Source organism: Arachis duranensis, chromosome 4 (genome assembly GCF_000817695.3).
Source record: "Arachis duranensis cultivar V14167 chromosome 4, aradu.V14167.gnm2.J7QH, whole genome shotgun sequence".
NCBI classification, from domain to species: domain Eukaryota; kingdom Viridiplantae; phylum Streptophyta; class Magnoliopsida; order Fabales; family Fabaceae; genus Arachis; species Arachis duranensis.
Genome location: NC_029775.3, coordinates 115,011,757 through 115,026,876, shown reverse-complemented (window position 1 = coordinate 115,026,876; position 15,120 = coordinate 115,011,757). Strand labels below are relative to the sequence as shown.

Here is a 15,120-nt window from a genome sequence, read left to right as displayed (position 1 = left end):
CCGGCATGTCGGAAGCTTTCCAGGCGAAGAGGTCAGAATTATCTTGCAGGAGATTTATCAGCCTCTGTTTCAAGTCTTCGTCTAGGCTGGCCCCTATGTTGATATTTTTTCCTTCCTCTTTCCCGATTTGAACTTCTTCAGTTCTTCTCCCCGGCTGTGGCCACAGCTCTTCTTTAGCTTTTATTCCCCCGAGCTTTATAGTGTGAACTTTCTTGCTCTTTCCTCGGAGGTTTAAGCTTTCATTGTAGCATTTTCTTGCCAACTTCTGGTCTCCCTGTACCGTTGCTATTCCCTTAGGTGTTAGGAATTTCATGCAAAGGTGGGGGGTTGACACCACCACTCCGAGCCGATTTAGTGTAGTCCTGCCGATCAAGGCGTTATACGCCGATCCGACATCGATGACAATAAAGTCGATGCTCAGAGTTTTGGAATTTTCCCCCTTTTCGAAGGACGTGTGGAGGGGGATGTATCCCAGTGGCCTAATTGGCATATCTTCTAGCCCATACAGGGTGTCGGGTAAGCTTTTAGCTCCCTTTCATCCAACCCTAACTTGTCGAATGCGGGCTTAAAGAGTCCTTGGTCCACCAAGGTCCTGTGGAGGTTGGCATTTGCCAAGATCATGGTTATCACCACCAGGTCGTCATGCCTGGGCATGATCCCTTGTCTATCCTTTTTGGTGAATGAGATGATTGGGAGATCGGGGGATTCGTTCCCGACTTGGTGTACTCGCTTTAGGTGTCGTTTGCGAGATGATTTAGTGAGTCCTCCTCCCGCGAATCCTCCAGAGATCGTATGTATGTGTCTCTCGGGGGTTTGTGGTGGTGGATCTCTTCTGTCCTCATCATCTCGCTTTCTTTTCCCATAATTGTCTGACCTTTCCATGAGGTATCTATCGAGTCGGCCTTTCCTGTCCAACCTTTCTATCACATTTTTAATGTCGTAGCAATCATTTGTTGAGTAGCCATACATCTTGTGGTATTCACAGTAGTCGCCGCGGCTTCCTCCCTTTTTGTTTTTGATGGGTCTAGAGGGCGGCAATCTTTCAGTATTACAGATTTCTCTGTATACGTCTACTAGAGAAACTTTTAGAGGAGTATAGGAGTGATATCTCCTCGGTCTGTCGAGACCTACCTCCTCTTTTTTCTTGGGTTCCCTTTCTTTCTCTTTTGCTGAGTGAGGGGGCCCCTGTCGCCAGCTTGGCTCCTGTAATCTGGCATTTTTCTCGATGTTGATGTACTTTTCTACTCTCTCTTGTACATCACTCAAAGAGGTGGGGTGTCTTTTTGATATGGACTGAGAAAAGGGGCCTTCTCTAAGTCCATTTACTAGCCCCATGATAACTGCCTCTGTGGGCAGGTCTTGAATTTCCAAGCACGCTTTGTTGAACCTTTTCATGTAGTCACGTAGAGGTTCTTTGACCTCTTGTTTAACTCCCAGGAGACTCGGTGCGTGCTTTACTTTATCCTTCTGGATGAAGAACCTCATTAAGAATTTTCTCGAGAGGTCCTCAAAGCTGATAACCAACCTTGGGGGAAGGCTGTCGAACCATTTCATCGCTGCTTTTGACAGGGTGGTCGGGAAAGCTTTGCGGCGAGTCGCATCAGAAGCGTCAGCCAGATACATCCGATTTTTAAAATTGCTTAAATGATGCTTCGGGTCTGTGGTTCCATCATAGAGGTTCATATCAGGGCTTTTAAAGTTTCTTGGAACTTTTGCCCTCATTATATCCTCACTGAACGGGTCCTCTCCCTTCAGGGGCGACTATTCTCTGTCGCCACGGGAGTTCCGACTTCTAAGGGAAGATTCGAGCTTCAAGAGTTTTTCTTTCAACTCTTTCCGTTGCTCTATCTCTTCCCTGAGATTTCATTCTGCCTCTCGTTGTCGTTCTAATTCTTGTTCCAGCTGTTCCAAACGACCTTGTTAACCGTGGACCAACCCCATTAGCTCGGTTGCATGGGGTGGCCCTTCCTTTCCTGATTCTCGTCCTTCCGAGGAGTTTACCTTTGGGTTCTCTAGCCCAGAGGTGCCTTCTCTATGCTGGTCGTTGGTTCCTTGGTGAAGGGTCAAGTCCACGTCGTTGTTTCTGGTATCTGGATTTTCTTGTTTGGAATCAGATGCTGTATAACCATCCTCTGGTGAGTTGTCCGCCATTACTGGTTGATCTCTCGGGTCCCCGGCAACAGCGCCAATGTTACGTTGGGTAACCGAAGATTGATGGGCTGGACTCATTAGGTTGGCCCAATCGTCTAAGGAGGGAAGCCTTCGAGTGGGTTCACGCCTTTGGGGCCTCCGTCCGACTTGTGAGCGTGAGTGAATGGGGGTGGTACCTGCAAAGACAGTCCGATGCCTAAGTCAGTAAAGGTATGAGCAGGTCTAGAGAGTATTGGAACTTAGAGATACCTGAGGGGTGTCAGTGTATTTATAGTGGTGAACCAATAACCACTATTGGAGTAGTTCCACCTTTTAAGGTGGATAACCGTCCCTTTATCTTAGGGAGGTTGCGATATGGCTCTGGAAAGTGGGTTGAGAGATTTTAGGGGCAGTTATCATCTGCCAGCTAATCTTCGCTTCCGACTTCCTCAGAGCAAGTCGTGGGTAGCACCGACTTCTTAGGGGAAGGTCGGTGTTCTGTGAAGCTCAACACTGTGGGTTAGGCCTGTCGTTTGGACCTGGACTTTAGCATTGTGCCATGGTATGAACAAATCTTATCCATATGATTACATTATATATTGATTATTCCTCTTAATTGTTTCTTTATGAAAAAAGATAAAAATAAAATCTACTTTATTATATTTTTATTTTTTTTATTATATACCCAGGAATAAGAATGAATTCTTTTTTCAAAAAGATATATATATGTAGAAGGAAACTAATTTGAAACATAAATTAAAATGCATATCATCAAATTTTAAACTTGTTTTTTTTATTCAAACATTTATGTTGATAATTTAATTTATGTATTGACTACATCATTTAATTGATTATTTTTCTTATAATTAAAATCTCTAATTAATTATATTTTTATTTTTCTAATTTTATTTCTTGACTGATTCTTCTTTTAAATAAATGTAAGAAAAAAGCGGTTTAAATACTCGCAGATGAGTACGCCATATCATCAAAATTTTCACTCAATTATATATATTCAAAGTTTTTTTACCTAAATGCGCATCTAAAAAACATCAATTTCCAAAATGCGCATGGCTGAAAATCTTTCTGAAAATACGCATTGCCATTTCTTAGCCTGTGCCCGTAAAATGGATTTGAACTCCATTTCACTGAAGGTGCCCACGAAATGGGCAATACATGTCAAGGCCAGCTCCCACGAAATGGCTATCCCATTTCCATGGTGGCAGCAGCGAAATGGAAGGAAGAACTCTGGGCAGGCAGGCGTGAAATGGGTGTACTGCCGAGTTGAGACTCCATGTCTCATTGATAGTAATACTTGTGGAGATTTGTCTTTGTTAAAATTTAAATGTGAAATGGGTGTACTGCCGAGTTGAGACTCCATGTCTCATTGCCTATTTCGTGGGCACCTTCAGTAAAATGGAGTTCAAATTCATTTCACGGGCACAGGCCAAGAAATGGCAATGCACATTTTCATAAAGATTTCCAGGCATGCGCATTTTGGGAATTAATGTTTTTTAGATGCGCATTTAGGTAAAAAAGTCCATATTCAAATATGTATACTCATAATTAATTTATGTCAACTATATTTAGAGTATATTTTCTGATTGATTCTTTTTATAAATAAAATTGTTAATTTATTATATTCTAATTTTCAAATGATATCAGGCAATTGATTTTTTTAAATTGATTATTATGAAAGAATGATTAAAAAATTCGTATAAAAATATTATATGTCCTCAAATTTTTGGCCAAGCTCTACCTCATCAAATGTATATCGATTCTTCCTTAAAATAGATCTATAGAAATAATTGATTCAACTATTCGTACTAAAATGTAAGTTATTAAATTTTCTGCTTAATTTTACCCATTAAATTTTCTATAGCCAATATTAATACCCCATCATCATATCTTAGTTATTTCTATAATTGATTATTTTTTATAAATAAAATCTTTAATTCATTATATTTTCAGTTAATCTCATATGATTAATTTTTTAAATAGAATAATATATTTTTGAATCTCATTATGAATAATCGATTCTTTTCTAATTAATATTATTATTTCTAAATTACATCACATAATTATTCTTTTTTTAATAAATGTTAATAAATCTAATTATTTAATATATAATTTTTTCTAAAAATAAATCTATATTAGAATTATTACAATGATTGATTCACAAAAATATAAAAAAATTATGATAATTACTAAATATCTATTTTAGTAATGATTTAATTATTAAAAATATATTATAGTAAATTTATTTTATATATTTGTGTGAAAATAATTTAATCATTCATGAAAATAGATATTTAATTATTAAATAATAAATATGTGTTAATATAAGAAAGATTTGAATTAGGATGATTAGAAGAATTATTGATAATTAGCAACATTTTAATCATTAAATATTAATTTATATATAATTGAATAGAAGATATTTTTTTTAAAAAAATAATTAGAAAAAAAGAGGCACTACATTGGCACCAAAATATATCTTATCAACATGTTTGACGCTAAGGCTGCGTTTGTTTTTGGAGACAGGACAGAACACTAAGACAGAGACAATAGAACGGAGACACCAAAAATTATTTTTTGTGTTTTGTGTTTGGATATGATGGACAAGACACTGATGTAATGTCCTGTATTATGTTTGGATAGACATGGACAAAACTAAAATAGTATGCAAAATGACTGAAATAGCCATATAATTCCAAATTTTTTACATCGTACAAATCAATTTAATAAAAAATAAGAGTACGTAAGAGTACAAAAAATTACAAGAAAAATTAGTCTATGAACCAATAAGATAAAAATGATATTAAAGTAACAAAATTAAAAATAAATAAAGTAACATAAAATAGAGAAGTGAATTAAATCTCCATTAACACAACATGCCATAAAGAAGAGAATGAACAATAAAAAGGAATAAATTAATTATCCAATCAAATAAAAAATTCTAAAAAAAAGAGAGTATCTAAAAAAAGAACACAGAGAAAGAAGAACTCCGATGTAGAGAAGAAGCTAAAATTAAGAAAAATAAGAAGAGATAATAGTAGAATAATAAAAAATATCTAAGGATAGAAAGGGAAAAAATTTTGATTAAAAAATCCGTATCCATCTTCTTAAATCCTGTGTCCATCATTGTCCTTCGTAAAAGAGTGGACAAAAAATATAAAATAGTGTCTTGGAGACAATGTGTTCTGTGTCCATGTCTCTACCTCCAAATACGTTTTAAACTTTCGGTCTCTGTGTCCTGTCTCCGAAAACAAACGCTATTGTTAAAGATATTTTTATATTGTATTTTAATTGATTTCTGTATAAATTATTCGATATTTTTTATCACATATTATTAAATTTTTTAAAAAAATTTCTTTTCAAAAACAATAAAAAACATCTAATTTAGACTAAAACCAAAAAGATAATAGATTAACTATTAATTTTTTTAAATTATTTATATAAAAAAATCACATTCATCAAAATATATATAAAATAAACTCAAACTAATTAAAATTTTTACAAATAAAAAAATAATTAATTTATATTTATACAATATATAAAATAATTATTATATTATTATTATATTATAGATTAAAATTTACTAATTTAAATTTTGTTTTTATTTTTAATATAAACATTAAAAATAAATAAATTTTTTATAACAAGATGTAATGTAACAAAATATATATAATATTAATTAGTTTTTAAAAAATTATGAAAAGATGCTTTTTTTAATAAAGTGTTATTAAAAATTAACATTATAAAAACTAATTTCAACCAATATGATATAATACGTTATTAAATATATTTAATACAAAACACATTGAATATAAATTTTTATTGAGTTTAAATTTTAAATAATTTTTAATTGAATTTTAAATATTTTTATTTTAAAGAGTTGGAATATTTTAACATCATTTTTTCGTATCTTTTTAATTGAGTCTTTGATTTTTTAAATTATAAACCTTATTTATAATTAAGATTAATGTTTTAACACCACCAATTAGTCACACATATAAAAATACAAGAACAATTCTATTGTCATAATTATAATCTAACTTTATAAGCAATACAATACAATGAAACTATATATAATTAATATAACTAAATTTTATCTACATCTATAGTCACATTTCATAAATAATATAATTAAATTATATTTATGTTTATATTAAAATATGAATAAAAATACAAAAAAATATCAAGATGGTTTTCGTTCATAATTTTTTTATTATTTTTATTGTGAAAAGTTTAATTATTTTAATAATCAATTATTTTTTAAAAAAGATAATTGAATAACACAAAAAAAGTCTTATTAAGAGTAATTTATTTATATATAATTAAAAAATAATTGAATAATTATATACGGTAAAAAATTAATATTATTAAAAAATAAAACTAAAAATCATGGTTTTTTATTTTTTCTAAAATTTATCTACAAGTAATTCTATAAATATTTTATGATGAATAAAAATATTAAACTCGTACTAAAATTTATTCTAATAAAATTTATTTTTATTCTACTAAACATTAAATAAACTATTGAAAATAATTTTGTTTCCTCCATTAGAGAAGAATGATAAACTTTCATACTTCTATTATATTATGGCAATAATTTGGCCTGTTATTTTTTAATACGGGCCTGCTACACATACAAGTTTCCAAGTTTACAAGTTGGCCCAGCCCAAATAGAAGTCACGCGCATGAAGAGAAATAACATGGCGCGTCAAAATCACGCGCTCAACACTCGAACGGTTACGTATGGCAGACTCTTCCACTTCTTCCACTTCTTGCACTTCTCAAAGCGCTTCGAAAACAAGGAAACCCTCCCATTTTCGAGCGAAAATCAAAGTTGAAAATATACAAATCGTTCTTTGAAACCTCCATCAAAACACCATCAAACTCTCCGTGAAGAATCTGAAGAGAAAACAAAGCAACAATACTCAACGTAAGTTCATTAAGATTCCTGTATATTTTACTTTTCTTCTACGTCGTTCTTCTAGGGTTTACTATTATTCTTGCTTCTTTGTTACACTGTTCTAAGTTCTACGTCGTTGTTCTAAGTTCTACGTCGTTCTACGTTGTTGTTCTAAGTTCTCCTGCTATTTTTGTTGAATATCTTTGGGTGTATCTGACTCATATATATGGGTGTATCTTACTGTTATCAATGGGTGTATCTTATTGTTATTAATGGGTGTATCTGAGTCATATATATATGGGTGTATCTTACTGATATCTTTGGGTGTATTTTTAGTTTCAGAGAAAATGGCAGCAAGAAACCAAACAAAAGACCTTAAATGTGCCACACATCTCCTGAATGATAAGTTCAGAAACATGACTGAGGAGAAGAAGGCCATTGTGAGGGATCTTGGATTCAGTGGGTTGATGCACATCCCACCACTAAGGGTGGATCACCAACTCTTAAGGGAGCTGGCAAACAACTTCAAACTTGGGGAGAACAAACTGAAGACAGGATATGGTTCTTTCCAAATAACACCAAAAAAAATAGGTCATGCACTTGGCATCAATACAACAGGTAATTACCTCAAAATTATAGGTGTATATTAAGTTGTTGTTTGGGTGTATTTGAACCGACTTGGATGCTTTGTTGTCTTCCTTTTTGTAGGAGATCTATTTCCTGAGAAAGTTGAGTATAGAAACTTTCTGATGATGACAAAATAATTTATAGAAGATTCCAGGGTAAGACCCTCAAAAGTCTTACCGATGAAATGATGGAAATTGGCGTTGGCAACGAAGAGGAACGCCTGATGTTCAAGAGGATATTCATCTTCTACATACAGATGGCGTTCCTTTTGCCAACGACGATAAACAAAATATCACCCGTGCACCTGGCCCCAATTTTTAAGGTGGACGGCATATCGGAGAGAAACTTGGGGGGGGCATGTTTTGCCCTTCATGATCAAGGGCATCACAGACTACAAGGAGAAGAAGAAGAAGGCAATTAATGGCTGCCTCTTCGCCCTGATGATAATCTACTTTCATCTTTCAAAAAACAAAGGCAAGAACAGTACTGAAAAACCACCAAAGCCCTGGATTGCCAACTGGACTAAGGAGCAGTTGGTGGAAAGAATGACTGCAGAAAGAGAGGAAATTTTGGTAAGTAAACATAATAAGTTGGGTGTATTTTATTTACCCGAATGCTGCTAACTAAAATATCTCATGTTTCAAGGGATTGTGAAGATGGTAGAGACAAGAGAAAAAATGAAAAAAAAAGAAAAAAAAGAAAAAAAACAAGAAATCAAAAAAACAAAAAAAAGGAAGGCGAGCCCAACATCGTCTTCGGAGACAGAAACTACTGACAGTGATACTTCTACCTCTGAGTCTGAGGCTCAAGAAGACTCAGAGGATTCAGGAAGAAAACACCCCAGCAAAAAGGGGAAAAAGTAAGTACCATACTTGGGTGTAATTTCTTTTTCGGGTTGGGTGTATTTTGTTTGTTCACGTTGGGTGTATGTAGCATATTAAGCAGGGTGTGTTTTGTTTGCTGCGTTGGGTGTATATTGTATATTCAGTTGGGTGTATCTCGTGAATTCATTTGGGTGTATTTTTAGTATGTTCTAAATGACAATTGTTTGCCTTCCAGAATAGACTCCAGAAAAAGAAAGCAAAGGCAAGAGGAGTCAGATTCTGATTCAGAATCTGAATTTGAACCAAATGATGAGTAATGTCCTGAAATTAATACTCCTTTCTTTTGGCTTCATTATAAAGATTTCATGTATTAACTGAAGTGTCTATTATTAACTTATAGGAGCGAAGAATCATCACCTGCGGAGAAGGAGAAGAAAAAGAAAAAAACAAAAACAACACCAAAAAAGTAAGCACTTCTTTGGATAATATTCTGTGATAAAATTAATTTTTTATTTCTGATTGATACTCTTTTTTTTCCACCCAGAACACAACAAAAAAAGAAAAAAGTTGTTGTGGAGGATTCACCTCCTGAAGAAGATCAATACTTTGACGGGTACAGTACCTCGTAAGCTATATTACGGTCTATCATCGTAATTATTTTTGTTAACATCTTATTTTATGAATGTAATGAGAGATATGAAATATCAAGTGACAAACTCGATGAATGGCTAAGGGAAAACGTTGATAAATCTGCTGCAGAGGGGTATGTCTTGCTGGGCTGTGTATTTGAGATTTTGGTGTGTTTTATTTGCTAATAATTGTATCTTATTTCGCAGGGAGAACCAACCTGACCTGCGATCGACAGAAGGTCGCTATGTGTCCTCTGAAACATAAGAAGCTTTATTATTTAATAAAATCTTGTTATTATTTGAGATTTGGATGTATTTTGTGAACCATTTGGGTGTTTTTGTGGATCAAGTTGGGTGTATGTCGTTTGTTTTGTTGGGTGTATATTGTCCATTCGGTTGGTTGTGTCTCGTGCATTCATTTTGGTGTATTTTATACCTGTATCTTATTTTTTCTGAATAACATGAAATCTGTTTAGACTACCGGCTGTGAACTTGGGAAGTGATGATCCTTCCTCTCAAGGACGCACAGAACAGAGTAGTGTAAACTAGCCGTCACAGAGCATGTAATTTCTCTTTCAAATAACCGTTACTTTTGTTCTTCTATTACCTTCTACTTCTAATTCTGTATATATTTTTTTTTTTAGAAAAAAAGCCCTTTATTATTTTATTCAAGAAAAAAAAGGCAGCAAAAAAAAGCAAAAACTGCAAGTACGTAAGTTCTCAAAAAACAAAGCCCGTCTTCTTTTTGAATTGTTCGGGTGTATTTTTTGACCTTCTTTGGGTGTATTTTAGGTTGACTCTGACTGATTCGAATATGATGGTTGTTAGGGAACAAACACCGTCGGAAGCGCTTGCAGTGTGAGTTTTCCAAGAATATTTCAACCTTATAACCTTATTATTTTCAAATACGTTGTTAACCTTTCATTTTTATTCTTGTTTAGAGTCCCGATCCAGGTTTTTGTGCCGGCATCCCAACAAACAACCACTGACACAGATTTCGAACCAACCCCTATGCTACAGATTGAAGGGGCTAGAGAAACGTAAGAAAATAGTATTGGATGTATATTTGTGGACTACAGAAACGTAAGAAATAGTATTGGGTGTATATTTATTTAGAGTTTGGGTGTATATTTGCTAACAGTTTGGGTGTATATTGTTCCTGACCAATTTTTTTTTTACGCCATGATTAATTTTGTGTAACTGTGCAGCACTCCTGAAACCTCCAAACAACTTCAAGAAACCACACCCATGATTCCCCCAGCTCCAACTAAAATGTAAGTTCATCAGACTAAAATCAATCTTTGCTTATCATCCGTATATTCTTATTCTTACTCTTATTGTTATACATCATGACGTAGTCATCCAGCCGCAGAAGACGCTGCTGTTGATGATGGCACAGACAGCAACCTATGTTCCTAAAACAGATCCAGGGATGCCATCATTCAGCCTTGGATTGACTGATTCAAGCCAGGAGGGGGCATCAACGCAGGAGACAGAAAGGGAAAAATCTCCAGAAACTGCAAGTATGCTAGAACAATTAGACAGTTTGGTCCAAAAATTAGCAAGCAGTGCGGCGAAGGAAAAAGACGAAAGTCCACAAATTCAGAGGGAGACTAGGGGAGAAAGTTCTGCAAAGTTTGAAAATCCTGGGGGAATAAATCGAATTCCAGATGATATGAAACAAAAGTGCTACATCTGGGGGACGAGACTGAAGGAAGACGCAGATGGCAATACTGACGAGTATGAGGAGATTTGCACTCTGATTGGACAAGAAGAATACATTTTGATGAGAATGCACCTTGCATCCCTCCAGGCAAAAAGTGATATAGAATCTCAGGTAATATTAGACTAACATTAATGTTTTTACACCAAAGTCAACTGCAATGTTTATTAATTTAAAATTGATTTCGGCATATATTTCTAGATTGTATCTGCCATCTGCCTCATCCTAAACCAGAAAAATGAAAAGAGGTTTCAGGAACAAATATACTGTCTCCCCCCCGATATTGTGGTAAGTGTTACTTCTACGAACTTTGGGTGTATTTTTTGTATTGATGTGGGTGTATTTTTAGGTTCGATTGGGTGTAAGTTCTGTATTTTCAGTATTTCATTTCTTGTTTCGCAATTCTTGTAGAGCATGGCACTTTCGGATCACCCAAGGGGGGAATTCATATCCCCGAAAACGAAAAAGGAATTCAGGGTGGAAGCCTACCCGAGTTTCATTCACTTCATAGATAGAAAAAAATTAAGTTCGCATCCATATGTAAGTTTTCGTTTGCTAAATTTGTTAGTTCGCTTATTTACTTATATGCCAAATAAAATAACACACTGTTGAAATGTGGCAATCCTTCAGATTTTTGCTCCTGTTTGCCACTCGGGGCATTGGTGGTTATGGCTGATAAATACAACAAAGCAAAAATGTCAAATACTTGACCCGCTACACAAAAAAGCTCCAAGTGATGAGAGAAAGGACATTAATAAATTCACTGTAAGTTGCCTCTGTCTTCTTTACTTTAATAGATGGGTCTATTTCGTTAGTTGTGTTGGGTGTATATTGTGCACTCAGTTGGATGTATCTTGTCCATTCATTGGGGTGTATTACTGATTTGTTTTGGTATTTAAGGGATATATATTTTCAAGATTGATAACATATGCTGGCGGGGAACCTCTGGCAAAAAGGGAGAACGAGAAGAAAATTAAAGCATCATATGTTAAAATATCAAGGCAAAAAACAAGGTATAAATTTGTGACTCTGAACATTAAACTTTCCTAAATGAGATTTGTAATTTATTTTCTTCGTTTTCAGTTATGACTGCGCTATCTACGTAATGAAGTGGCTTGAGTTAATTGAGCTGGAAAACATTAAAAAGGGGAAGTATGAATGGGATAATTGGCCACAGGTAACTATCTTTAGAACTATATAACTCTGTATTACTTTACTAAATTAATATTTCTGTTTAAACATAACATACTTTTTAATTGTAGGAGGAGGTGGACCACTATAGAGTGGAGTATGCTTCCCGGATACTATTCAGTGAGATGAATAAACAAAGAGATTGGGCAATTAGAGAGAGTAGTGCTATAAGGCTGTCGAAGCCATCCTCTGTATTATTGAGTCCATTTTGTCAGATTAATTCTGCTGATATAGAAACTGGGTAATCCAACTGCTGGGTAGTTTGTAAATTGAACAAATGATGTAAATATTTGCCATTTATCAACAACTTCTATTCCATGTATATTTTTTCCCATAGTTAAACTATCTGTGCTGGTAAACTGCTTGTGATGTATTCAAAAGCTGTATTACAGGTGGTAAAATATGAAGCAAAAAATCAAGGCATATATAAACGTAAATTATAAACTGTTACACCCAACGCAAGTCTAATAATACACTCAAGATTGAATAAAATATACACCCAACTGTCTGTGTTGTATTCAAAATGTATGAATTACATGTACTAAAATATGAAGAAAAACATCAAATGAAATATACACCCATAACCTGCGAATTTTTACAGCTTTTGTTCTATATGTATCTATATAACTGTTAAACCCAACGCAAGTCTAATAATACACCCAAGATTGAATAAAAGTACCCTGAACTGATTATTCATAACGTGTCCTTGATATTGGCTGGAATTTGAATGCGCCGCTGATGCAGCATCAAACAGGTTTATCTGAATATAACACTCACGCATTAGCTAAACAATTAACTAGAAAAATAAACTCAATCGCCACAGATTTAAAGAACATTACATTTACCTCGCTTAAAACTTTCGTCTTCTTCTTCTTTGTGGCATTTGCAATCTGTTTCTCCAGCTTTGAACCTAGCCTGTTTTTTAGACGTCCTCTTGTTCGAATCCTTGGCAGGCTTTGAAGCTCGTTAACGGATTCCAAGTTGGCGTCTTCGTGGGATAAAGAAGATGTCCCCTTCCTTTTGGCTTTTAATGCTTCCATCTCGGCCATGACGTTATCGTACGCAGGGTGCAGAATTGCAGTCAGCTCCTCCGATTCGGAGGCAAATTCGCAAATATTTTGCGAACAAAAAACCAGTTGGTCGAACCTCTTGCTTCTTGGCTCCATTAGTGGCTCGTCGTGGCTGCTCTTGATGTGTGTGTGTCGCCTCTTTACCTTCTTGCTCCATCGTTCCAGTATGTATCTAGGGGACACTTGGCTTACTTGTTCGAAGCTTAACACGCTTAGTGCGTGACGGCACAGTATCCCTCTCGACTCGAATAATAAGCATTGGCATTTTACCTCGGTTGCAACTGAGTCGTAGGTAACCGAAAACTTGTTGAATATTGAGCTGGAAACTTGTTCCACGACTTCGTATACTGAATAGCCTAGAGCAGAATTCTTTAATCTGGTGATGCAATTCGCCTTTCCTCTGAATTGCGCTTGGACTTCCCTAAACTTTGCGTGAGTTTACGCATCTTGAAACTGAGCTTCAATGGAGGATTTGGTTGCACACGGTATGACCGTATGAAAATCTGCAGCATCTGATTCTCTCTCTGCTTGCTCCCTGCTTCCGAGGCAATTATCGTACTGTTTGACGAACTAAATAAGCGAGCTGTTCCGGGTGATGTACTTGTTAAAAAATGAATGCATGCTCTCGCTCCTTTGTGTGCTTCTCATCCCTGCCCAGAAGTGGTGATCCAGATAGATAGGAACCCATATGTGACGGTCTTCGTACAGATCTGCATAATACACCCAAACACAGACTGTAAAATACACCCGAGAGATCATACAATTTACACCTCTGCTGCAGATTTTAAAAACACATTACCTGAAAGCCACTTGTTGTCCGCAAGACCAAAATTCAGCAGAAAATCGTTTCAATTCCTATCGAATGAGTCTTTGCTACGAGAGTTCCAAACAACATGGCTCATTTCTTGTTCGATATCGGCATGTCCCTTGTACCCGTTTAATTTGCTTGGAATCTTCTTCATGATGTGCCAAATACACCAGCGGTGAACTGTTGTTGGCATACAGGCCTCTAAAGCCCTTTTCATTGATGCGCACTGATCGGTGAGAAACCCTTTCGGAGCGTTTCCTCCCATGCAACCAAGCCAGCATTGAAATAACCATTTGAATGATTCAATTTCTTCGTTCTTCATCAAAGAGCATCCGAGAAGTGTTGACTGACCGTGGTGATTCACCCCGACAAAAGAACCACAGACCAAATTATACCTGAAACAAATTACCATGGTCCAGAATGCAAAATCATTAGGTACACCCCAACAAATGCTTCGTATATACCCAAAGAAACAGCCAATATACACCTATGCTGCGGATTTATAAAAATACATTAATTTAGCATCATAAACAGGGGCAGTTTGTTACCTGTTTGTATTGTAGGTGGTGTCGAATGAAATGACGTCTCCGAAATACTCAAAGGCGGCTCTGCTTCTTGCATCGGCCCAAAAAGCCAGCTTAATCGATTGATCCTCCTCGAGTTTAAGCTCAAAAAAGAAATTCAGATTCTTCTCTTTCATTCTTAAGAAATATTTCCCGAATTCCTTTGCATCTTCTTGTTCGGAAACATTCCGCACTTCCCTGGTAATGTAATTCCTCACGTCCTTTTCGATAAAATTTAACTCGCGGTGACCCCCGGAAGCCGCAACAAATGATTGGTAGGTTTTGCTTGGTCTGATACCGGCCTCATCGTTATTCTCTATCGTACGACGAATGGACATGCTTAGTTCCCTGTGCTGTTTGAGCATCTCTGCTTTGCTTGGATAACAGGGGTGTGAATGATCCAGCACAACCTTTGAAATGATCCAAGCACCGACATCCTTCAATGTGTGTATATAAATTCTTGCAGGACAGTTTAAACCGGCTGTCGGATTGGTCTTCTCGGTTGGAGATATTTTAGATCTCCATTTTCCCTCTCTGCTACATGTAATCAGTTGATTCTTAATCTCGTTTCCCTTCTATTTGTGCACCGAACTCTTGTAGAGAAACCTGCAGCCTTGGCGTAGTTCCTGTAAAATTTTCC

General features: G+C 35.6%; 2 protein-coding genes across 2 annotated transcripts; one reads left to right on the top strand and one right to left on the bottom strand.

The window, feature by feature from the left end:
* Positions 1 to 495: 495 nt before the first annotated feature.
* Positions 496 to 1,722, bottom strand: LOC107486329 (uncharacterized). Its single transcript, XM_016106874.1, has one exon. The coding sequence runs from the start codon at positions 1,720 to 1,722 to the stop codon at positions 496 to 498; it is 1,227 nt and encodes a 408-aa protein (XP_015962360.1).
* Positions 1,723 to 10,557: 8,835 nt separating this feature from the next.
* Positions 10,558 to 12,284, top strand: LOC107486400 (uncharacterized). The gene is made up of 6 exons (XM_052260710.1): positions 10,558 to 10,962; positions 11,050 to 11,136; positions 11,260 to 11,388; positions 11,749 to 11,861; positions 11,932 to 12,025; positions 12,111 to 12,284. Exons 1-6 carry the CDS (start codon positions 10,558 to 10,560, stop codon positions 12,282 to 12,284), a joined length of 1,002 nt encoding a protein of 333 aa, XP_052116670.1.
* The last annotated feature ends 2,836 nt before the right edge of the window (positions 12,285 to 15,120 follow it).